Source organism: Fringilla coelebs, assembly GCF_963513975.1.
Source record: "Fringilla coelebs genome assembly, chromosome: 7".
NCBI lineage: Eukaryota > Metazoa > Chordata > Aves > Passeriformes > Fringillidae > Fringilla > Fringilla coelebs.
Window position 1 is genome coordinate 18,082,746 of NC_140035.1, and position 26,816 is coordinate 18,109,561.

Genomic DNA, 26,816 nt, shown 5'->3' on the forward strand with positions numbered 1-26,816 from the left:
ATACAATGGGCCTGGGTTACCATTTATCAGACTTGTTCTTCCAGCTAGTCTACATTCCTTGTCCTTGCCACTTCCAGGATTGGGAGATACTTTATGAAGATACTTCCTGAGCCTGCTAAAGGGGCATGCTCCCCTCTTCAAAAACAAGAATCACTTTCATACTAAATTTAAACTGAAACAAATGCTTTGAAAAATATTTGATTAATAGCCCTGATATAATTATCTTTTTCTTCTTACACTTCTTGATTCCAAGAAAATAAAATATCACCTTTGTTCATTCCAGCTTGATTTCATTATGTCTTTTCCAAAATTTTCGTATTTGTAACTTTTGCCACTCTCTGCAAGTTTGGTACAAGCTTTGTGGAGTAGCTTTATTGAAAAGGAGTTTAAGCATTTTGTACTATGCACAAACTACGTCTAAAAATTATTAAAATGCAAAGGGCTATAAATTAACAACAATAATTTAAAACACTTTATAACTAAAATGAAAAAGTAGTTCAGCTAGCAAAATGTATTTTTGCTCAGGGAAATCTCTGACCAGCTTTCACCACTCTTCTCACAACCACAGTTTTAGTTTGTTTCATATGTACTCATCCAGAGGTTCTTAGAATCTTGACAGAATACAGGTATGCTCAATAAAGCAATTATCATAAGGCTCCCGATTCATGCACCCGTAACTGAGATAACCAAAACCAATCCTTTCACTGTCAACTGGACAGTAATGATGTACTGAACGGTATGAATGCCCCCTGCAGGTAGAACACAAAACCCACTGTAATTCTGACTTCATTTGCATCTGCCTATTTAAGTGGGAGCTACATAAACAGGTCTGTGCTAGTCCTTGTCAGCCTGCTCTGACACTGTCTAACAATTGTAAATGGTACATCTCCAGGTACTGTTGACAGGGGGTTTTTAATCTATCACACACTTCACCAGTCACCAAGGCAGCCTGTGCCTATACTGTTGAATTAGACAGGAACATAGAGCAAGCCCTGATGTGGTTTGACTGTACCAGCTACTATTCTTTCCCATACTTTCTGTACAATGCTACCTATAAGCCTTTACTAGTCACAGGAGGTGTTGTACATCCTTCCCTTAATTCTAAATATTTGCATACACAAATTATGCCTGAAGCCAAAGCAGTGCTCTATTTTGTTCAGGGGACATCAAGGGCCAACTGATTCATACTGTGGATATAATCCATTCTGTGCCATTTGGCCTCTGATCTAGAGACCAGTTTCCCCTCTCTAAAGCCTCAATAACCTACTGCAAGAGCCAGGTTTTGAAATAATCAATACTGCATTTTCCTGAGAGGCCAATTTAGTGTGGGGGACAGCATATGTTATGTAGCACACAAGCAGCAGGTGAAAAGAGCTTCCTGTTGAAGCTGTAATCAAAACAGATGCTAAACCAACAGGCCTGTATAGGCCTGCTCTGAGCCTACTGCTGTCTTTGTCCACTACATGTTGCCAGAGGTTTCACAGCCTGTGTCACAGCCATCTCCTATTCTTTACAGGAAAACAGCAGTCAGCAACAATTGCATGCCTGAACTCCATGACCCTCAGCCTCATGATCTCCATCTCAGCATATTCATGCTGGTTTTCTGACTGGTCAAGTCCACTGTGAATGAGATCAACAGAAATGTAAATATATGCACTCAGTTTAAGAGAAGGATGATCTCATCCCTTAGCCAAAGATGAATGTGAAGAAAACTGTTTGAAGACAATTATGAAATCAGAGCAGGAAACAAAGTTTTAAACACCATCTTTACTGGAACAAGAAGACTGATGAACATCATGTGGAGCACAGTAAATGTCAAATGCAGCAAGAGTAACAAAGCAACAAAAGCACTAACAATCAAAACCAGAAAAAGACAAGTGTGACAAGAGAAAGATCTATGGCTATGCTTAACTCAGTCGTATACAATAATTTTTGTTATTTTCACAGGAGCTTCTGACCTCTTTCATAAGAACATGCCCAAAACAGCTTGCTTTGGGGTACACTGGCTCTAATGGATGGCTTTGACTTCCAGCTGCACATGAGCTGCAGCTCTAACTTCATGTGCAGTACAGAGTATTAGGTGTATTCAAAGACTCCAGATGTACAGACAAATTACTTGCTTGTACTTGTCCCTAACTCTGCCATGGAAGTTCAGATAATTCATACAGTCCACAAAATCAGTACACACAACTACAATTCCTGTTTGTTTACTAAAAACATGAATAAATTACTTTATTCCTGCATTTGAGAAAGCAGAGTGCTATTCTACATACAAGAGCCTCAGTTGCCAGTAGAGTAAGAACTAAGAAACAGAAAACCATTTGATCAGCTTGGAGCTCAAAGACATGCCATAGGATATGTAACTTCCAAACTGGATTACTGTGACATGTCAGTTACAAAAATACTTTTTTTTTTCTGTCTATACCTACAGCTTACCAGTCAGGTCCATTAACATTGCTTTGGACTTTCTGGGTAGTCTGATTCATTCTCAGTTTATCGAAGGTCTTGAGTCACACATTCAAGTTCCATGAAAATCACGTTGTATGTATGTGTACACAGTTCTGAATTGAATCCTGATGTACATTTCAGCTTTTTTTTTTTTTTTTTCTGCTGGAATGACAGCAGGCTCCATAGCTGACATCAGAAAACCTAACAGAGACATGCTTCTCATGGATGCTGCAGGTGTGCCAAGAACTAACCAAGGCGAGTGCAGATCAACTATGAGAACTGTGATTACTTGAAAATGCTTTTCTGAAGGTCCTGTATTGTTTCATTAGCATTAAGGTACCCTTAATGCAAAACTGTATTAAGGTCCATCCTCTTATGTGCAACCTAACAGAGAAGAGATAAATCCTTACTTTTTCTCCCCTGACACATTTGTTGAAACACTAATGGAAAGATTCTTTTTAAGATTAAGTGTATGACAATAGGCTTAGCAGCAAGAGACAAGACCAGTACCTTGTTTTATTTGTATGTTGTTTTGCAAGTTTTTCTTGTTTCTAAGCTACATGTTCTGCTTTCCAAAGAATGCACAGGTGGTTTTGATTTTGTGTGTATGCCCATATAAAATTTCTACTTCCCAAAATCCAGTGTAGTGCACACTACTTGCATTTTCCTGAAAATTATGAAGCCCAAACTTTGTTACATGTCATAGACTTCTTACATTAATTGTGAATTCTGTAGCTGTCTCCACTGATATGCAAGTTAGCACTATACACAACATGCCTTTCCTGCCAAAGACCAATCTAATTCATCCCTCCTGCTTAAATGCCACCACCACTACACCACTTGTCACTTGTTTTATTTTTCATTAAATTTCTCTCTCCACTCCACAATAACTACTTCAAGGCAGTTACTGCCAATATAAGGCTTTTTAATATTCAAGCAAAACATCTTAATTAACTTGCCAATATATTTAATTAAAAATAGACTATATGCCTTGGGTGGGGCTTACACAGCTCCCAAGTTAGGTTCATCTTCACACTCTGTAACATAAACTGAACTGGGAATTTATCAAGGTGTCTGCGCATGAAATATCCAAGAAAGCAGGGACTGTAAAGCTGCCAAGTTTCAAAGCACCTGGAGCATACCATCCACAGAATCTGCAATATAGCATGTCAACAGGTTGTCACAGCCATGGATTGAGAGTTAGCAGTATGTAGAATTTACTGCATTTTAACACAGGCCAACGCTAATTTTCTGAATACAGCATTAACACTGGATTTTCTGATTTGCAGAAAATTTTATGTTTAATGGACTGTGTGTAAAATTCCCAAGGCTCTTAAGATTACTGTGTATCATTGCAGCTAAACTTCAGTTCAAACAGAGAATTTTTCTATTTTTTCAAAGAAGTTAATAACCATCATCTGCATCTATCATCACTCCTCCAAATATTATTACATTTATGCTTAAATCTACAAGACAAAACATCTCAGTCTGATTATGAGAAAAGACAGAGTTTACAGATAAAGTTGTTAGCATTTGAACTGAAATTAAATAATACAATAAGATAAAAATTAAACCCAAAAATTATTGCTAGGAAAAAAAAAACCAATAATAATTCAGAGACAGAATTCCACAAATTGCTGGGTATTCTGTTCTTCCATCCTTATTTACAGTTTCATTTAATGAAGAAATGTGTGTAATAGCCATTCTATAAACAACAAAAGCAAACCCAAACAAACAAAAACAAATGAACAAAAATGAACTGAAAATGCACCACTCGATTCTGATGCAACTAATTTTCGAGCACCATCTGCTGGTCTGCTTCTAAAACAACAATCAAATTTCCCAATAGCTGGTAACACCTGGATAACCATCAGGTCTGTATTGACTTACTTGTTAAATATTTATTAAAAGCTCCCACAAGTGGGATCATCAATCATTGGCATCATACCAGAGGAAAGAGCAGAATTCATGTAATAATGAATGGCTGTAGAGAGAATGTGTTGAGAAGTTTAAAATGCCTGAAGTTACAAATACATTCTGAATTCCCAGTTTACATCCAACAAAAGAACAACAGGAACAATGCTGGGATTTCATTTACTCTAGTCTTGAACGCCTTAACCATCAGTTGAGAGTATCTGCAAGTTTTCAATGAAGTTCCTTACTAAGTTCCAGGAGACTCCTCTTTTGATGTCCTACTAAAATTTCAGGATGTTTTTCTTGTTGCATCCTGCTTTAGTTCCAAGATAGAAGCCCTTTTGGAAGCGCCCTACAAGTTTCAGTCTTCCAAGGGAAAAAATTAAAACAGAATATCCATCTAAGGTAGAAGTGAACTTTCATAAAAGAACATGGGAACAGACTACCATTAATTAATAATATAAAGTAGCATGCAACAGAACTCAGAAAATCTTACAGAATAAATTCTGCTCTAAGAAGTCCAGACTTCTTAACGTCTACAGATTATGTGTGTATTAGTGTAAATAGTATTACTATCTACTATTTCTGTCTATTTTCTATTGCATTTTGAATGCTCATATTGATATCCTGGCTCAGCTGGTGTTTAATAGCAGCAGAAGCTGCCAAAATGAAAGATTTGTTTCAGGTTTCCTGCCATCTTCCTGCATTTCCCTGCCCTTTAAGGCAATGGTTGCAGTGGACTTCAGAGTAGACAGAGGCGACTAAATCAATCCCAGATTTTGTTTACACCAAGCAGAATTATTATTATCTTTCTGTTGTTATTCTTAGGCAATACAAGACTGGATATTCACAGAAAGCAGATTAAAATATTCAACCTTTATTTAAAATAACAAGCTTTCTCTGCCACGCTATCTGTACTTTTTACATCCATAAAATTAAATGTATTCCCTTGTTCAGTTACACAATGAGTAACTTCTTGGTAAGTACAATGGCATGGGCCTTCAGAGCAGCTGCAGATCCACAGGATCCACAGCCACACCATTCCCTCTGTTCAAGCTTCTCATGCTCTCTTCTCTACCTACAAAGTCACAACACTGGTCCAGCTTACTCACTCTCATGGTCTTTTCCTATTGCAGTGCCCTGTAAACCACTTCATGCAATAGATTAGAAACACAGGGCTGAAGGGAGAGACTGTGAGGAAGAAATGTACACTTTGCCAGGGATTTCCACTTGCTTTTGTAGCTGAAGCTAGGAAAACTGACTGTGCTACATAGCTCTATGATCTAGATTCCCCTTCCTTTCTCCTCATGGGCTGTTTTAAGACTACTGCATCCACATGCTTTTCCCACAGCTGGGACAGGTACCCACCAGAACAACATGATACTAAAACCACCAGCAGCAATTTGATATGCCATCAATTCTGTATTTGCAGTTCACCATTGAGGCCCACTCTTTTATTATAAAATCTGGATTAAATTATATCTGATTTCTGAAGGATGGAAAATGTCAGTTATCCTGTGATAACTGGGAAACTGTACACTTGTCCCACCTTTCCAGGAAGGCTCCATGGTGGTTATGAAGTCCCTGGAAGGACCAGCATACTACAGATTGTTTTTGGATAAATATTTCTGCACAAAATGAACTATATAATAATAATATTATTATATAGTATAATAATAATAATAATAATAATAATAATAATAATAATAATAATAATAATAATAATAATAATAATAATAATAATAATAATAAATATACTATATATAATATATATCTTCCATGAATTATGTTTGAATTCTTCAATCTCCTGTTTTGCACTCTCAATACATTTGTTCACTCTGCCACTTTTATTACTTTCTCCCATGTTCGCACCAGACTCCAAGTAAATCCTCACACTACTTTAAAAGTTCTGTTCTCCAGTGAGTCACAAATACTAAATAGTGTATATAGTAAATATATATCCTTCCCCTATCGGATGCAGAAAATATATGCAATGTATATATGCTATATGAGATATAAAAATGTTGTGTGTGAAAAATATACAGAAATATGCCCATTTAGCAAACGTGAGCCATTTTTCTTCCCTCTCCAGAGAGAAACTTGAGGAGGAAGGAAAATTCCCTAGGAAGTCTCAGGTAGTACCTCGGGTTTAGTCATCTGAAAAAATTAGGAGGAAGCATTTTGTGAATGCTCAGAATTCTGTGACTGGTAAGAAGCACTTTGCTCTAGAAAGTCATAACTGTCTGCTTAGCTCCTGTGAGAATGGTAATTGTACATCTGGTGTCCCAAAATGCCTTCTCAGCTGGAGAGAGGAACTTGGAGAAATAGTGAGTCACACTACCAGCTTTTGATGTGAAAATCCTGCCAGTAAGTGATTGTGGAACATTCTTCTCCCTCCATGCACTCTGTGGAGTTCTGTCACCACAGAGCATTTGGAGTTGGGGATATTGATACTCCCAGCATACCTCTGCTTGAAGTACTAAGATTGTGGTGAGATCCTGCACATGCTGAGGCCAGTGAGAGGTTCCCAATAGATTTAACAATTTTATTTTGGGGAGTCTTAAGTGTTTGCAAAAAACAATGGTTATCACAATTTTTGTTATGATGTATTAACTTTCTGTACTTGGACCTCCTAGGTTCCAAGAAAGAATTTACCAGATTGCTATTTGTCATTTCAATAAAGGTAAGTTTCACTATGGAATATTGGAAAGGAAGGATCGTGGGTTTTATAGTTTTATATATTTAGGCAAATAGCAGTTAACTTTAAATTCTGGCATCTCTGACACCCAGCCTCTCATTTTCAATATACTTATGGCTGGTAGAACCCCATCATCACCTGGGAAATTCACAAATTAAAACCACTGAGCATATGATTACATTAATTCAATTAGTTTTGACAAAAGAAACTTTTAAGAGCAAGAGAAACTTTAGCAGCAATGAAAGCATTTAACTGGCCATTACTACTTCCGATTTTACACTTCAAAAATTAAAACAAACTGTGAAAAAAAAATTCTTTACATTTTAATTTATAAAGGAGAAAAGCATATAAAGACTCATTCTTCAAAAGGACTTGCAAACATGATGTAATAACAACACAGCCTCAGTAGAACGAGATGGAAATTATTCCATCGACACTCTATAGCAAAGACAGTTTATAATTAATACCTGAAACAAGGTAGCCTACGTTAAAAGTAAAGAAAAAAAAATACCCTGAAAAAAATAACAAAGCTCATGAAAGAATTATGATTGATCAAAAAGATCTCCTTAGCTGTCACAGGAAATATTATTTGAGTTTGACTCCATTTGGCATAGAAGAAAGTGAATCTATTCAGTAATAATTCACCCACAGCTAAGACAAAATCAGCTATTACTGAATCTAAACTGCTGAGAAATATTCTTGGTGAACAGTATCAGGTACCTGGAGAACAAATAAATTCTCACCCTCAAAGTTGACACTTTGTAGAGAAATGAAAGCCGAGTAATACTCACACTTCTCTCAAATTGCTTTACAACTTAAAAAAAAATCCCAAAGAAACAACAAAAAACCCCAGTATATTTAAAGTATTTATTTTGGAAGCACTACTTTTAAAAAGTGTGTTTTCTTACAAGTATTATCACCATCTAGTGACCCTTGCTTACACATCTGTTTAGCTGGAAGTCTTGAATGATATAGCTTTGTCATGCAAGATGAAGACAAAATCCATCCTTATTAAGCAGCATAAAAATGAAGTAGAACTACACATCTAGCTGGCATGACGAACCACAAGGATCACAATAATGCAAAAATTACCTCATGTACACATTTTGATTTGGTAACAAAACATTTTCAATATGACAGCATTGATATGACTGAGGATACTCATATTACTCAGCCTCAAATTAGTCCTATTCTATAGGCATGTGCATCTATTTTTATATATACTTATGCATATATGTATCTTTATACATATACATGTATATACATAAATCCTTGATGTTAGACGAATTTTGGAAAACGTAACAAATCACCAAAATTTGACAAACCATGACAAAATCATTAGTCATATACTGAAAAGAAACAGAGGACTAGAATAATAACCAGCTTTAGAATGTTAGTTTCAATTCAGTTTCAGAAATAATGAATAATATTATTAATGTAAGAACTGAGCTGCAATGTAATTTCCTTCTTCGTCAATCCTGAAATTTTTACAAAGACTGCCTAGTTGAATCTTTTGAAATCCACTCTTGTGGATTTATTTGTGCAATATCTTTCAATTACAAGACCACATATTGTAACAGTTACAATTAAATTGTATCTGTTACAGTTCAGTCAGAATACAAAATTTCCTTTGACTCAAGATCCAGTAAAAGGGAAGCTTTCAGCTCTAAAGCACAGTCACAGCAAAATCAAAGACCGAACTAATAAGAATTATTAGCAGAATTGTAGTACACAGAGATCCAGAAATACTTTTTCTCAGGACTTCAAAAATCCCCCATACCATAGTGTGCTAATAAATACACGTGAAAAATTATAAAATTAATAAAAACTAAGTTAAATCAATGAAACATGGGAAAGGTTTTCCAAAACATTTAATTTATCGCTTTTAAACAGAATTGAGGACTAAGGTTAAAAAATACAACCTTTTTGGTAGGCTTGAGAGTTATTCAAGTAATGTCTACTGAAAGGCACCTCTGAGATTTTGTGTTTCAACAGTTAAAACTGAAGTGTCACCTGAAAAAAGATGGCAGCATAAAATCAAGTATGTAAATAAGTACCTATGGTGGAAGTGTGCTGTTGTGTAAAGAAGCATTACTAGGGGAGCAGTAGAACATTTCTTTTCCATGGCTACATTCCTGGGGATGCAAGACAGTCATGACAAACCCAACTGCCATCACTAGCACACCAAGAACAAGAATCAGGCAGGATATGAGGTTATCTGAATGGTTCCACCGCTCCTTGGACAGCCTTAGATAACACGCTGATGGGATGATAAAAACAAGTGGGGTAGCACTCAAAACTCCCTGTGTGGGGGAAAAAGCAATAGAAAAAACCTCATAAGCATGCTTATTTAGATATCAAGAACAAAAACCTAAATTTTTTAAGAGTTGTGATTTGACTGATGCAACAATAAAAACAGAGGATAAAGGCCTTTTCCAGTGTTGCTATATGGAAAACCTTTTCTCCTAAAACAAAGGTCCAAAAAATATGCAAAAATATCTGTTAAACTATTTCTAATAATTAAGATTTGTTTAAATGCTTTTGCTTTGCTGATACAGAATAATATTTTAACATGGCAAGAAGCATTTAATCTTATTACCCAAAGTTTCTCAGCTTACGAGATAGAGTATAAGTCCAAACATACTTCTTCAAGACTTGAATTTAATTAAAATATTTAAGATAATTCCATGGAGGAGTACACTGCCTTTAAAAGGAATAAAATTTTTGAAAAGTGGAAGCATCATATAGCAGTTCAAAAAATTCTGATCAGTTTTGACATTTATAACCTGCTTTAGGTTGACTTCCCTATGAAACCAAAGCTTCTTTTGACAGAGTAGAACCTTTACTCTCACTAAAAATTCAGCTCCTCTTTAAATGCCCTCTTAGAAAGGAACAAACAAAAAGCACTTTCAAAAATTCTTTTTATAGTAAAGCCATTGCATATTAGCATATGAGTTACATGCCAAAAGGGAGCAATTTTATGTAGAAATTTTGAATGTTGATTTAGTTACATACTTAACAAATAATATGTTTCAATTTAATTATGGCCAGATAGAAATCCAGCCTAAGTAATAACTTTACATCATCATTTGTACAGAAGTTCCAATATTTGTACGGTAGAACCTGTTAACAGTGATCAGTACAGACATCAGAAATAGGTACAAGCACAGAGTATCTCCTCCATGAAAATTAAGCTTTAGGTCTGTGAAGTAATACAAACCAGCATCCCAGTAAAAGAATAACAAAGAAAATTCTGCGGCCCTTTAACTCCCATATGACCCAATAGTTTCCCTGGGAAATTACCACCAGGCAAACACAATAGCTTGTGTTTTGTTCTAAAACCAGGGAGCAGGGGAAGAGTAAGCAGGGTCAGAGAAATAGTATCAAATGCCATCTGTGGTGAAGAGCCAAAAGACAGCTCTTCTGCTGGACAGAAAGTCAGCTGAAAAGATAGATCACCTTTCTTTCACATCTAAATACCCTGTCTATTCAGTTTTCCCTACTGCTAGATTTCAAGATTGAACAATCTTTCTGAGCACAATTATTACATCCAATCAGCTTGACTACTGACTAAGGAAAAACCCCACTGCATTGATGGAACGCTTGGTTTTTTTTGCTTGCTTTTGATTGCATATTTCTAGTGACCATCTCTGTGGTCACTACTGCAGTAGCTGTGGAACCAGCTGCTACTGGTTCTTTCTTTCTACGTCCCTCTATTTTTTGCCCCTGTGGCACAAGGCAGTCACTAGAATCTGCCCCAGTGCTAAGTAATTTGCCAGCTTAATCAGAAGCAGGGACTAGAGAAAGAAATGCTAAATTCAGTACCACTAGACAGTTTGGATGAGTATTTCAGTGATTTCTGCTGCAGCTTAACACATTTTGTAGGTCATAGCCACTTGCCTTATCTACAAAACAGTTCTAAAATCCTCTCCCAACCATATGAATTTTACTTCTTGAACTTCCTTTCACCCTTAGTTATCTGGTTTTGAAGCAGCAATTCCCTCTTCTAACACTACTACTGACTATGTCAAATTACGTAAGATTTTCAGTAGAGCTGTAGATTTTAAAAAGTTCTTATTTACTAATAAGTGATTTATTAAATAAAAGAGTAGACAGGTTCACTTACATTCAGCTCTAAAACTATTCCAAGGCAATCATACACTAATGATACACCAGTCGCCACAGCAATGATAACAACTGTCACAAAAACATGGAAAACTGTTGAGAGGTTCCCATGGAAAAACACATTGGCAATCACCTGAAATAGAAATCACAATTTTAAACCTTGATTTTTCTCCCTATGTTGTCAAAGAACTTATTCCAAACTTTCTAACCTTAGGAAACTAAAGGAATGGGTGAGAATGCACTGGTTGAATTTTACCTACATGGCTTCAAGAAAACATCTTCATCTGCTTCCAAAAATTACTCATAACAATCATTACTAAAATTGCAGAACACTTGCCAAATTGACTTAGTTATACCTGTAGGATTTCAAAATTTACTCTTTTCCCATTTGCCTATTACAGAATAAATCCACTTACAATTATTCACTAAATTGATGAATTTCCTAGATGGAGATACTTCTAAAAAAAAAAACTATTAAGATTGAAAAGTATGTATTTTTGGCTATTCTCAATACAGTAACAACAGTGTCACTTATGCCAAACTTGAAATTTTAAGCAGTCCTGATATTATAAAGTAATTATTAATATAAGGTTGACTAATATTATAGTAAATGTAAAACAACATTATATGGCCAGTGTCTAAATAGTAAAACTAGTCCCCCATACTCATTACACATAGCAGGATAAAATATGCTGTTATTTATCACAGATCAACCATAGACTTCTACTACAATATGTATTAAGAATGTGACACTATTATTAATATATAACAACAGCGTTAAAGGGAAAATGTAATCAATTCTTACCTCTCTGGTCACAAAACATTCAAGGGGGAAGGTCAGAATTACAGTAACTCCATAACAAAACCTTCCAAATGTAGCAAGGTTGTCATCTCTACAGTAGTTTTCAAATATATCTCCTGAGGCATAGCAAAACACCAATTAGCTTGAACCTCACATCATTTACCTGTATTTGCAACTTGAAGTGCAGGTTACTGGAGTTACTGGAGTAATTGAGATTTTCTGATCCCCTCTTCTGACATGTAACTAGAAACTAGTTGCAGTCACAATTTATGTCCGGGAGCAACTTTCAGCTTATCCTGCTGGTTAAGAAGTGTTTTTACCTCAAGTAGAATTTATCTTCAAAAAATATTTTAAAATATACGTATCAGATTTTGTCATCTGTTATCTTTCCCATAAGATAGATTTTGTATGAGGTGCTGGTGTTTGATTAAATAAATATGTGACAGATTCAGAAAGAAAGCTGACATTTTTGGATCACTTTTTGGTTGTTAAGTAACAATGAGGAAGGTCCTATTTCTGCCCAAATACACTATGATATTTGCATTTTTACAGTCACCAAGATGTTTACAGAAAAAATCAGACAGGAAGGCAGACACATGAGGATTATAGCAAGCACCAAAATTGAAGGAATAAGCAGTATACCTTCTGTGTATCCTGTAAAAGTCATATATCCACCGGCAGCAAACACTATACTGATGATAAGAGCAAGGGCCACAGACATATGTGTGACTTGAGACCAATTCTTTAATGTGGGTTCTTCCAGAGACCCATATATTAAAAAGCTGTTATGATGGCAGATGAATGCTGAAACACATGCGACAGTTAAAGCAAATGTATGAATTCATGCATAAATGCATAGAGACACAGCACAGTTTGAATTCACTCATTATTAAATACAAACATTAATCTTGCAATGAGTGGCAAAGATAAATGGCTTGAACCTTTCCTTGCTTAGTTGATTTGATGAAGGTTTATATTAATCCTGAGATGATTCTGATTACATTATCCTTAAATGCTATGCCATTTCCCACCCTCCACATCTCCATTCCACAGTTATTTCTTCCTCCTGCTCTTCTTTTACTTAAGAACCCAGCAGCAGATTTGAGAAGTTGTTTTTTTTTTTAAATCTACAGAGCCATTTGCTATTTTCAGACTTCATATGGCATCCATTTTAGGCAGCAGCAATCATTGGGAGGCCTCAGATTATCACAATGCTAACAAGAAATAATATAGCAGATCCTGAAGGCAGGAACAGATTTCAGAATGAGGACTTTTCTGTAAGAGGTTACCCAAGGGAATACAGAATAATCCCAGTCCCCTCATTTTATCTGTTAGACAAACCCACTGATGCAGGGGCTTTAGGATGACCTGCACAGGTAAGGTGCACTCACATGCACACTGTCTCTGCTATGGTGGCAAGCCTTCAGGGCCAAATGGACAATGGATGAGGTTAATGTCTTACACAATAACAATGACATTCATATGAATCATTCACACAATTTCCTTTTTTTCAACACCAGTTTAACATGAATATTAAAAAAACTTCTAATTTCAAAATATTAAATAGTTTCTTACAATTGATTATTGAAAAAAAACCTCAAACAGCAAAAAACACTTACCAAATGACATCACCCCAATGGCTTGTACTGCATTTGGTTTTGCAAATATCCATGCATTTTCTGATTTGGGTCTAGAACAGACATTTAAATAGGTTACCCTCTTTTCAAATATCAGTTATTGCTCTCTGACACAGCCCCAGTGTTTATCAACGAGCTAAAACCAGGGAGATAGCTTTCTCATCTCCCTTGTTTTGATTCAAGTAGTAATTCAACCAGTGTTTACAGTCAAAAATGCCAGCCTGTTTCAGTTTTGTAAATAAACTCTTCAAGTCACCATATACCAAGAAACAGCAAGATGGAAGGTAAAAGCTGTTACTGATTCTGACTAAGGTTATCTCAACTGAAAATGTCCTCTGACTATTTAGAGGCAATTTCTACCTTTGAATTTAAACATGCAATCGATGCAGTCTAGAGATACCATTTCACTAGACTACAAATCAAGTGAGGGAGTTTGCCCTTCTTTACACCTCTTCCAACTGTTCCTCATAGTGAAGAGATTATGCTACTTCCCAAAACATAAAAAAATTCTAAGAGAGTACATGAAGACTTTTACAATCAGGCAAGAATGTAATACTCCCCACACCACCTCCTCTAAGATATGCTCACAGATTTTGACCTGTGGTAATTGCAATGCTTAGAGGAGGACCATCAGCAAACTTTGTTAAAAACCATTTACTGCATGAACTTCATCTTGGAATAAAGAGCCAAAATGAAAAAACAGGGGAGGACACAAAACATCCCTTTCCAGAAATACAATTTGCTAAAAAGATCAAATGAAATCCACAAGCTAGTTAATTATTGGATTTGTAATATTAAAGCACGGACAATGAAAAACAATCAAGCTTGCTCTTAAAAAGTTGGCTACTGCTAACCTTGATTGCTCTGTTTTTATTTGGAGGGAAAGCTGCTGCCACCTGAGGCCTTAAGATGCTCTTTTCCTACTGCCCTAGGAAGCAGTATGGCACTCAGGCCAGCTCTGTGAAGGTAACAATGGCAGCTTTATCTCTCCCTCTCTTTGGTGATCTCTCCCTCTTGCTGGTTTTGACAGCTGCAGTGGCATATGCTATACCAGGTTTCATTGCTTTCAAATGTTTAAATTACACCTCCAGCCCCTAAAAATAAACAGATTAAAATAAAAATAATAGTAAAAAAAAAAAAAAAGTAAAAAAATGTTGCCATTTCCTCTTTCAGAACTCATATCTTACTGTTTCTTGAGTTCAAATAGTCAATCCTTCCTTGTTCATATTAATAAAACCCAGATTTAAAGTACCTAATGCACATTCAGTTCAGAATTACAGCAGCTTTTCAGCTCTTAAGCTGTGGTTGCAAAGCTTAACTTTGAAATTAACAGAACCGGAACATAAAATCAAGTTCCTTTTTTTGTCCTCAGGTATATTGTCTTGAACTGCTGTAACATACTGCAGCTGAATATGGCCCTCCTAAAATATTCTCAGACTCAGCAAGTAGATGTAAAGCACTATAAATGAAACAGAGCTATCTGGTACTTGTCTTGAGAAATAGGAGTTCTGACTCTCTATAGCTGCTGTTGTTCCTCATATAAGCTCCCTTAATATTACAGTGCCACTGATTTCAAATCACTACACCTAGGGATGTGTCTGAAAATTAATATTAATAATTTTGAATGTAATGTTTTTAGGGAAAACATTCACATCTGATTGGAAAAATTGCAATAATATTTCAAAATAAAAAGAGTATAAAGGAAGCTAACACTCCATCTGTTCCACTCTGTAACCACTAGAGGTCAGCTTTGATAATAAACATACAAAATGAAAATTTGTTTAGTATTTTCCTTTGACAGCGGAAGTTTTCTTTGGTTCTTTCTTATTAATAATAAAGTTAGATTATCTAATACCTTATAAACAAAAATATTTTTAAACGCAAAGAAATAAAGAATGCTTTTGCCTGAAACAAAAGACATTTAATTTCAATTTCAACAAAAAACACTTAGTTTTTGTAAAAACAGTACATCCTGTGCAATGTTATATCTATATTATGAGGTCCTACAAATACAGATTTAAAAAGGGAGTTCAGAAAGCATACTAATTTCACTTGAAACACTTTTAATAAAGTGGCCAATTAATAAAAAAAAAAATATCACAGGAGCTGGTTTTCCCCTTGCACAGCGTTAGCTTATGCACTAGCAATATGCAAAAGACTAAGATACTGTTTTGCTTTACCAATGAATGACAAATCAGATTAGGAGTATTATTGGGGGAAAAAACCCAAAAGAACAAAATCCTGCTTATTTAAGAGCCTAAGAAGATAAATTCCTTCCATTCTAGTAGCAGAATAGAGGAAGAATTTCAGATCCCGGATTTGAACACTACAAGCAGCTTGTAATATCCTACAATGTATTCTGGTACAGATGTGCTGTTTTCTTCAGTAACTCATATACTGCTGCATGTGCTTTGAAAAACATTTTCATATTGTGGGAATATGAAAAGGGGGACCTCATGCAGTGAAAGCACACAGCCAGAAATTTCATTTCTGAGTGTTTGGAACTGAGAGTCAACATTTCTAGAACTGTGATCACATCAGTAAGAAATTACTCCTAAGTTCAGTCTGCAGAACAAACAGACATATGAAAAGCTCCTGGGAAAAAGTGCAGGTGACATGAAAGTGTCTATATAAAATAAGACTTCATAGAAAGACTTCTCAGAAAGAGAAAACTGTGCCAGAAAACAGTAGGTGTTAGTTATAGAAGAGCCATATAGTGAACAATCACAGAAAATCACTCACAAGGCAAAGGGCAGCTAATGGAAACATCATCTGTCAAAGTAAACAAACACAAAAACACAAATTGATTTAGTATATGCATCTCTGTAGGCAGATGCATGCACGCATTGAAAGAATATCACAAGAATACAGGATAACTTGTGGTTTTTCAATCCTGCTGCTACTGTTCAAGATGGTTTTTTTTTGAGGGGACTTTTATTCTGACCTACATTCTTGTTAGGAGTTATTAGGGGAAGATTTTAACTGCTGCTTATAGAAGAATAGTATTAGCTGTGAAAATCCGTGAATGAAAAAAATCAGCCAGCTCTCTGCTTCTCACTCAGTGTATAAAAGCATAGGCTATGCCTGCATGAACAAGAAGTTTTTTTCACACTGAAGAACTATTAGTTAGATGAAACAATGAAAGGTAAGAGAAGAAATACAATTTTGAACTAAATGCACTTGCTGACAGCTGTACTGTCTATCGTATATAGTAGAAGCCGAAACACAAAGTAAAACCTGAGATGTCATTTACATGTAGTTCTTGGAATAAAAACAGTAAAACATTGAGTAAAAAGACAGTCTATCTAAGGGCGTTCCCATGCAGGGAAAAAGTCTTAGCTGAAACTAAGACATAAGCAAGACAGAATGAAGGTAGTGAGGCCTAGCACTGGAGAAGAGACCTAGAAGGTAAGAAAATAAGACTGAACTGAGTTTTCAATATATGTAAGTGAAAATATACCATAATAAATATATTAATGAGTTCTAAAAAGGTTTGAAAATATTCATGTTTATCTACATAAGAACAAGGAAATTGAGAAGAACAAATGAACCAGGCAAAGAATAAGACATCCTAACAGGGTAAGCATCCAGATCATGAGTAAGAGTTGGGCAAATTTGTTTGGCAGTCTAAGATGGCCTCTCTTTTACTTCTTGAAAAACACTTGCAGCATAATTGTCCCCATTTTAAGAGCGATGCTATACAAAAATCCTTTCTGTCACTTACACAGAAATGCTGCAGTAGAAGAGTGCATGAGAAGCAAAACATCTTTAATGAAGGCAGGAGAAAGAAATATCCCTGATTTCAACCAGCTTGTGGCTATGCAACATTGACTAGAAAAAAGAAAGGTGACTTCTAGATAGGAACAGTTGTATTTTTGACAGGGGAGCTACATGTTGGAATGAGCAAGACTTCCATTGTTTTGGACTGAAGATCAGTGTCAAACTGTCAAGTTTAGGTGCAAACCAGCGGTTAACAATATAATCCAAAATCATCTCATAGATTCATTCAGGTTTAATTCAATGAGTTAAACATTTAGGAAATTAATTGTAACATTTAAATTTAATTCTATTCTAAGGTAAAATACCTTCCTAGGTATTTTTGAACTTTAGAAGATTTAAACATATTGAAAAGTTCATACATGCTGAATATAACTTTAATCAATATAATGGAAAGAAAATGAGTACAGCTCACATTAGCCTTGGATTTCATATTAATCAAAGTCATCTTGTGAAAGAACACAGGCAAGGCAAAGCTATTATGTCAGCCCAACTTAGATACAGCTATGTCTACTCTTCTTTCTTCCTTAATGAATTACTTAACAGTTCTGTAAATATAAAGTAGCTTAGTTGGTTTTTTTTTTAATTTCATCACACATTAAAGTTTACCTTTGCTTACTACTGGATTTTTTTATATAAAGGAGGAATCAGCTTTTTACTTTCAAGTGTTTTTCCTGAGCCCTTGGTGTTTTACTCCTGGAATCAGCTGCCAGTTGAGTAATTCTCACATCCTCTTTATGTGCAGCAGATGCTCTTGAAGTTTTTCATAGACATTTATGTATTATGGAGACACTGACATCATAACATTCTTGCTAAAGAACACTAAATTAAATTAAAATGATCCCTCTTTATAGGCTACATAAAATATTTCTTTTTACAGCAAGGAATGTTAGTTTCAGGCTAGAAGCATGAAGCTATTTCATGCAGTATTAACATGCTGCACGTTACAGTTCGAGTTAACTCTTACCTATTTTTTCTGATCACATTACATAAATACCCAGCCATAAGCAGATGGCCATAGAGATCAGGTAAAAATGTATTTTCATCCAACATTTTGAAATACTGAGAATGAACTCTCAATAATCCAGAACACTGTATTCTATCTGCAGGTTTATTGTGTCATTCAGTTAACAATAATCATATGGATGGTAGTTATCAAACCAAAAACAGAAAAAAAGAAGTACCTCAGTTTTATATTTGTCATAAGAGGAAATAAATTAAAACAAATAATCCCTCATCTTAAATGCATTTTGTTTTTCTCATCAGAATGTGACAGTAACATTCTTAAAATGTCCTTGGACAATCAGTCCCACACCCAAAGAAAATAAAGAGGAAAACAAACAAACAAAAAAAAGAAGCAACATTCAAAACCTTTTAATTCCTGTTTAAAATAGTAATAATCTTATTGTTTCTTTGATGGTCTAAAACATTGCAGAAAGTTTCAGATTATTGCAAAGATATCCTTTATTGCTTTTTTGGTCCAAATAAAATTTAATTTTCAACTAGATCATGAATTGCAGTTAAGCAAAAAATGTTTTATCATTTCCACATAATGATCCTGTACCTTTCAAAGGGAAGAAGTATTCACCTTGAAAAATCTAAAGGTAAACGAAAACTGATTACTGCTCAGAAAGTAATTATCAAAGCAGGAAGATATCCAAATGGGATTCCAGTGGAACCTGACCCGAGTCCAGTACTTTCGAATGTATTCAGCAATGACTTGAATATGGAACAAAAAGCAAAAAGTGTCCTTAATGGAAAGCATGAAATGTGCAATTAACACAATCATGCTAGAGAATGGGATGAAAAAAGAAAAATCATAAATATGTTAGTAAATGGAGAAATCATCTGATAAAACAGCATTCAATTCTGTAATGAAAAATTCTACAGTTATGCAGGGGATAGAGAAGCTTCACAAGAACAAGGCAGAGAGAACAAACAAACAAACAAACAAAATCCCAAACTTCATGAGAAGAGTATCAAAGAAAGGAAAAATCACTGGCAAACAGTTCTGCAGACTATCTCGTGCTTGGTAGTTCCACTAGACTGCAAACTCAAGGCACATTCATGATATCATGCTATTTTCCAAAGAGGCTAACATCAAACTAGGTTATATAAACAGAGGCATGGCAATCCCCAAGGGATACAGTTGAAAGAGATCTTACAACACTCTGCATTTAAGATACATCATCTTCTCTGCTCCTCAGAGGAAATATCCCAGGCAGGTGGGGCACCATGATTCCACTTTAATTTGCAGAAGACTTAAGGCAGCCATTGAGCACAATGAGAAGCACAGGAAATGACAAGGAGAGAAACCCTAAAGGAAATGTGCCTATTTAGTCTATAGAAAGGATCCCCAAAGGGGGTCAAATTACAGCTTTGTTAGAGGTGTTTTTCAAGTACTTGAAAAAGCATAAATAGTTTGCTGTCCATATCCATATCCAAGAAGCAACCAATATGAAATGGAGTCATACACAGGAAAAATTAGTAAGAAAAGGCTAGTTAAGGATTGGAATGGGAAACCATGGAATTGTCTAGTTTGTTCTTGGCAATCATCTGTCATAAATGGCAGGCACATAATCAGTTCTGCCATATAACAATTGTAGGGATTAAATATTCTTGTCCCCATGGAGCCTTTATCCAGGACTGTACAAACTCTTTTCCTATATGACAAATACAGGGACTGTGCTTTCGTAATAATGATTTTTAAAAATCTCTTTGGGAACTCTGACTTCTATTGTATTTTAATAAGGATTCAAAGTAAATGTGTTCATTCAATTTTTTCACTTGTAATTAAAATAAAAATAGCAAAGATAGTAAAAAGAGACATTAACAGAATGCTGGTGAGGAAAAAAAATTACCAACTGTTTATCAACGTTCTAGATGGATTTTTAAAACAACTATAAAGGCAGAAATGGAAGTCTCTAAATAATTAAGAAGTAAAACTTCAAGAATCACTCAAAACCAAGTAGCATGTATTGTAAGAAGAAATAAAACCATGCATTCCATATTTTTCAGTGCATCACAACTGTGGAGAAGAAATGTTACCATAGTAACAAGGTTATCAGTAACTATTATATATAGCTTCTTCCTTTTTTAACAGGGAGTTTTGAGATTAACCTTTTAAAAACCCCTTTGACACAGTGTGAAAAACATGCTGCTCCAGAAATATGGTGGGGAGGGAAGCGCCACACTGTCCTGAGAGAGAGATTTTGTGGATGATAGACAACATCATGTGGTACAACTTAAGAAACTGCTATTCTAGGCAACCTCCTACCATTAAACCTGAATACCCTGCAATTAACCCATGTATCATAGCAGTAATACCACTGAACAATTGCACCTAACACTGATGAAACAATCCTGGTGGAAGAATCTACTTAGGGAAACCTAAGAAGTAGCACATAAACCTGTTCCAATAAATAAAAAAGCACATTCAGAAATAGAATTTGTCATCTTTATTAATGTATCTATATATTTAAAGGATGAGAAAAAAGACAGCCCTTCTAAGCCTTTAAAGAAAAATAAGATTCATAACACTTTCTTGCAATATAATCACAAAAATATTGTTACAACACATACTTTTGTGTACTAAATAGTCTAGAACACTCCAATGTCCAATGTTAAATATTACTTTCAGAGTATGCGTAAGAGTTTTTCACATTATATAGTTTTCTCAAATGAAAAAATAAAGATTTTATTCTGTGTTGTTATTTAATAATTCACAGTATTTGTATTTTATGTTTATTATTAAATTATTATAGTTATCTTATCAGAAATATTCCTAAGATAGTAGCTATTTTAATGAGTGTAAATATAGGCAGTCTGACAATAATGGAAAAAATAAAATAAAAAAACCCTCAAATGACTGATAATCTCACGTGCCAATTCAGGACCCACCTGTTCATCCATAATTCCTATTTATCTCTAGGGGTTTTGAGACTTTCTTCAAATTTGCTTACACCCAATAGAAGAAAAGATTAAAAAGAATGAAGTATATTTAACTGTTCATTGTATTACTGTTGATAGAGATTTTCAAAAGCAGGCATGTTCCACAGCTAGGCAGGTAAATGCAACAGGGAAATAACAGATTATATATGAGTGGAAGTTCACTTTGTGGCAAGTGTAAGAATACTCACACTTGTGGACTGAAGGTTACTGCTCTCACCATCACAACAACCAGGATGACAATGGTCAGAATCAGAGAAAGAAGAGATACCTGTAAAGGTAAAAACATGACTTCAGTCAGTAAGCTGCCGAAAGGTAGTCCTTTGAGCAGCATAATGCATTTGTTAATTATTTACACAAAGTTATGACTGACACTTATTTTCAATGGCATACAGAACAATAAACCAAAAATCAACTGCTGTTATGATTTACCTTTCCCAATTTTGCTATGTCTCGATATAAAGATATAGGTAAGGTAAAGATGATGGTGGTAAGAAGAATTATGAAGTGACGGTCGGTAAGCACGTTATCCACCCCAACTAAAGCAAAAAAGAAAATAATTTATTTCTTTAAGAGACTAACTCTTGGAAAAGATTAGCTACATTTGAAAGGTTAGCTACATTTGAAAGGTTGTTGGTGATCAAGCTTTTATTCCCTTTACTCAGGCTAAGTAATACTGAAAACTAGGCATTAACCAATACTGAGAAAGCCATGCACAGTATGGGCATAAACACAAGAATTCAGCAAATTCAAACCAAATGCATAACATATGGGATATATTAAATCAAAATTGCAAAGTCTGGATTCCTACATATAGATTGGTATTAACGTCTCTATGTCTGGGTCAATGCTGGGAGACTGCAAGTAAAAAATTCTACTACTTCTTTCTGCCATTTAGTCTTGAGAACTTTTTGACACTCTGGGTCGACTTCAATTACTGTGCTGTTTAGGACAGCATTGTTCTCTAAGAAATGGCCTAAAATAAGTTAATTTTGAGGTTTCTTTTGGGCACCTTCTTTCCTGCCATCAACCGGCTTCCACTTGAAAAGTGAATTACCTTGTGAAGGCAACAATGCTGTTATAATATTCCATGCAATCAGTGGGACTTGTTTGCATAACTGGTGGGTTTTTCCAAGACAATGACAACTCAAAATAAAACATCTCCAAGTTTCAGTGAGACCACCATAAATCATTGGCTTGAATGAATACTTGATGAAAAATTATGGCTGGAAAGTGACTGGCAAATGACATGGAAAACTCAGCGTTCTGTTCTCTCTTTTCTTTGGGAGATGATAAAGCTTTCCCACCTCTTTCCAGGAAGGTATTCTACCAGATAGTTAATAAGATTTGCCATGCTGGGGATTCCCCTTATTACAGAAGTCATATTATATATAAAGTATTAGATATTCACTGTCACTATCAATTTGATGAGGTATTCACAGAACAACACAGTGTGACAGTTAAAACTACATCCACACCTTTCAGGTTTCACATGCTGAAAATTACAGCTCTCCTGTGGAAATGCAACAGTTCATACAAATTCACATTTCCACTTCATTACAGACATGTTTTCTTTCAGTTTAATCTCCCAGTGAAGAATGTTTTAACTTAGCTGCTTTTGTGCTAAAGTAGATATCAAACACGTACATAAATTGCTCCACTGATGTTGCTGTGAAAACTTAGAGCACAGGAAAGGAAACAAGGGGCATGATTTAAAAAGCATTATATTCATAATATTATTTGCAACTTACCCAGAATTATTCGTTAAATGAAGTACAGTTTCACTATTTCAATTATTATGATTATAATGAAGTAGCTAAAAAAAATTACAAAGCCCAATAATCTTGTAAACACCCAACTGTGGAAGACTCACTTCTATTTGCTTAGTATTTCACTGAAGCATCGGGTCTCTTCACTGACACTGAGTCCACTGATAGCCAAGGACTAGGATTCATAGTTTTTATTTGGGAAAGGCTTATTAAAGAAAAAAAAAACAAACTCAAAAAAACCCCACTCGTAGTCATATGCTTCAAGTTCTTAATTTGAACTAAGCTTAAGAGTAATTTAGAAGCTATATTACAGGTAATTGCAAAATACTTATGCCACGCTTCTATCCAATCCATAATCCCCTACTCTTAAAATTTTTAAATGCATCTTACCTCCAGGAATTCTCTGAAAAACTTTAGTTAAAGTGTCTCCTGTTATTATGTTGTAACTGATCATAGCTTAAAGAAAATAAGTTTTTTGTTAGTACAAGTCATATCCAAAATATCTGATTAACAGTGAATACACACATTTTGCAGACTTCAGGATTACATGCCACTATCCCTCTAATATGAATTCTTGCTAGCAGCAACAACTTGAAAGTTTCAGGTTTAAAAAAATAATTATTTAACACTTCCTTTTTTTTTTTTTTTTAACAGGTACAACCTAAGCATTAATACAGCCTGATAAGCAAGACCATTGTGCTGAGTGGCCATATAAACTTACTTCAGAAGAGGATAAAAAAGGCTTCCTAAAACTGTTCGTTTCAAATAGCAATTCTTCGTCAGTTTACTTTCAAGTACTTGTTTCTTTAGTATCTTTGCTGAGTTAGTCTACCAATCAGTTCTGCAATTAAATGCAAAGAACTTTCTAGCTCATGCAAGAAGCCAGCAAACTCTTTAAACCAGTAAAAAGAAGGAGAAAATAGTTTAAGATATCAGATATGGACTTTGATTCCTCCCTCTCATTAGTAAGTGCTGTGGCCTAGCACTCCTATTTCATTGTTATCGAACTCTACACTAAGAGCACGTAAATTTGTGCACATGTGTATACATACACAAAATATATCTACACACTCTCATGGTCTTCAGCATTTAGATAGCACATATTTAGGTATTGACCTTAACTATACAGAAATATTTAGTGTTGTGAAATTTTAAGTCATAAACTCTATGTATATAAATTAATGCAAACACATACAAGAGCAAAACCATAGCTCTGTGGTAAGGACTAAGACATTTCCAATTCTTTTTCTGTATTATCAAGGGAGTACTTGATTTACAAAGGAGCGTAATGAAATGTGCAACACTGTTGTTTGCACTAACAGCAACTTGCCACCCTTAAAATTCTTAGGTATCCATAGCCAGACCCAAATAGGAATTTTTATCTGTGACTCTGTGGTCACCAAGTCCAGACTCTTGATATCTCAAGTCATCATATCTTGCAGCCCCACATGTGAAAATATCAAGATTATTTAAGATTCGATTTAATTATGTTGCTACAGCAAGAGACAGATTCAGAACAGAACTTTATTTCAAACTTCTGCCCAGATTATACCTTTTTGTTCATTTACTATTTCCTCTTCCAAAAGGTCTCGACTGCCTAATTTCCTAGTACTTCGTTAGGTATGAGGCTGAACTAATGTTTTTGAAGAGCAATGACAGCACATAATATTCTAGCAAGACCTAAACAGTGGCTTCTCCAATTACAGGAACATTGCATCTCTGAAAATATACTAATTCAGTATACTCCTAAACTTGTATTTTCCTTTTCTTTCAGATACATCAACTTTGTGCTCTGCTACTCAATCTAAAACAGACTCTCCTGTGCTATTTTTCTAGCTACTTTTGTCATTAATTTTCGTACATGTGATCACAAATTGCTCTAATACATTTTAGTTCATTTCTATTATTCTGATCCTTCAATTCATTGAATTACTCCTCAGTCATTCTTCAGAACTCACAAAATAAATTTAGTTTTTTTTTAAATAGCAAAGAAGCATTCCTTATATAGGTACATTCTTTATATAGGTATTAATATTCAATCAGTGAAACGATGAAATAATGTGAAAAAGCTTGTTACTTATAAAACTTAAACATTTATGTTTTATGTGATCTTACCAATAAATGGATATAAAAACTGAAGAACTGAAAGGATTAGATAACCTACAAGACCATACGTTTTTTTGACCAGCTCTTGATAGGTTTTGGTACTGGACAGATTTCCTCCTTTGATCAATAAAATAATGGAATAATCTGTTAAAACATAAAATTAATGTTAAAGAAAATATGAGCAAGGCTGTTGTTGATTACTTTTCACCTTATTTCACTCCTCTAACCAAAAAAAAAAAAAAAGGCTCTAAGAAGAAAAGCAGTGGCACTAAGAGCAGGGATGAGAAATCTCACAAAATCTCTCAATCCACTAAACCTAGGAGCTTCAGGCTCATATCAGAAGAAAAATACTTAAAATCACAGTACAATCAAAGGTTTTCATTTTCTGGTCTATTTTTAAAAGTCATATACAACCCTCTCAGGATTCAGTCTCTTAATTAGTCCAGTCCTAACAGTGGACTCAAACAGGTGAGTATGAGGGCACAAATAAGAACATTCTTTTAAATGTAACCTTGATTAGGAAACTAAGGCTTCATGAAAATAAATGGAGTCAAAAAGCAGCTTCATATGCTGTACAGTGTAATTCTCTACTTTTACTAATCTGATGAAAAGATTAGTGAGGTAAGAAAAAATTAGTCATTTTTATTGTCATAGATATACTTGTTTAAGGTATCATTAAGCCCAAGATAAGCTAAAATATTGCATGACTAATTTTATCTTTACAACAGAAACTGCCTTTAGAGTACCTGTGATCAAGGCAACCACAAACAAAAGCAGTATTCCTAGAGGGAAACCAGCTTCCTTCATTGAATATGGCAATCCTGCAAAGAAGAAAAGGAGAGATTCTAGAAGACTCTTTCCAAATATTTATTTGTGAGAATCAAAATAAAGAAAAAGTCAGATTTTAAAAAATGCTAGTAATCTCCCAAATTGGACCAGCTTGCTTAATAACCTCCAAAATATAATTTTCAGTGGACAAAGTGTTGCTTAAGTATGAAGTTCAGTCAGGACCTGCCCAACCTGTCTGACCATTATGGCCAAGAATCTCTGGGTATTTATCACTAAGGTGTGGACTCAACTGACACTTCAACATTTTTGCAAAGTAAGCAAATAAATACAGAGAAAAATCTTTAAAAACAGCAGCAGAAAGTAAGGAATCAGTGTTATTGTCCAAGCTGGATAGTCATGCATGAATAAACAAGGCTGAATACAAGATCGTAAAGAAAAGTAGATTTACCTATAATGCCTGATCCTATGATTGAATTAATAATGTTAAATCCAGCTGATGCCAGATCACTGTTTCCTCCTTTATTCCTGGGCTTACTAAGGAGAGCTATTTGGTCATCTGTTTCTACCTATTTCAGGAAGACAAGGAAAACATTATACATTAAAAAAATAGGTGAGAACAAATATTTTTCATATAGCATATTAAAGTTTTTTTAAAATTTCAAGACTCAGATTTGTAGAGGTATTTTGAAAAGTAAATCCCATTTTTTTCAGTGAGAAATCAAAGGGGTATTAAGCAGCTAATTCCTCCATAAGTCTGACCCATAATCTTCTGCAATTCTCTGAAAAATAGTAAGTGTAAAGAG

The 26,816-nt window shown here is 34.9% G+C and overlaps 1 protein-coding gene across 1 annotated transcript; it reads right to left on the bottom strand.

The window, feature by feature from the left end:
* Positions 1 to 9,117: 9,117 nt before the first annotated feature.
* On the bottom strand, positions 9,118 to 26,570 carry SLC38A11 (solute carrier family 38 member 11; the record flags this gene model as incomplete). The annotated part of the gene is made up of 11 exons (XM_084209264.1): positions 26,462 to 26,570; positions 25,971 to 26,045; positions 25,234 to 25,368; positions 23,509 to 23,574; positions 21,782 to 21,888; positions 21,541 to 21,620; positions 13,607 to 13,677; positions 12,630 to 12,791; positions 11,991 to 12,103; positions 11,187 to 11,318; positions 9,118 to 9,363 (listed from the first exon to the last, which is right to left on the bottom strand). Exons 2-11 carry the CDS (start codon positions 26,029 to 26,031, stop codon positions 9,118 to 9,120), a joined length of 1,173 nt encoding a protein of 390 aa, XP_084065390.1. The 5' UTR covers positions 26,032 to 26,045; positions 26,462 to 26,570.
* Positions 26,571 to 26,816: the final 246 nt, after the last annotated feature.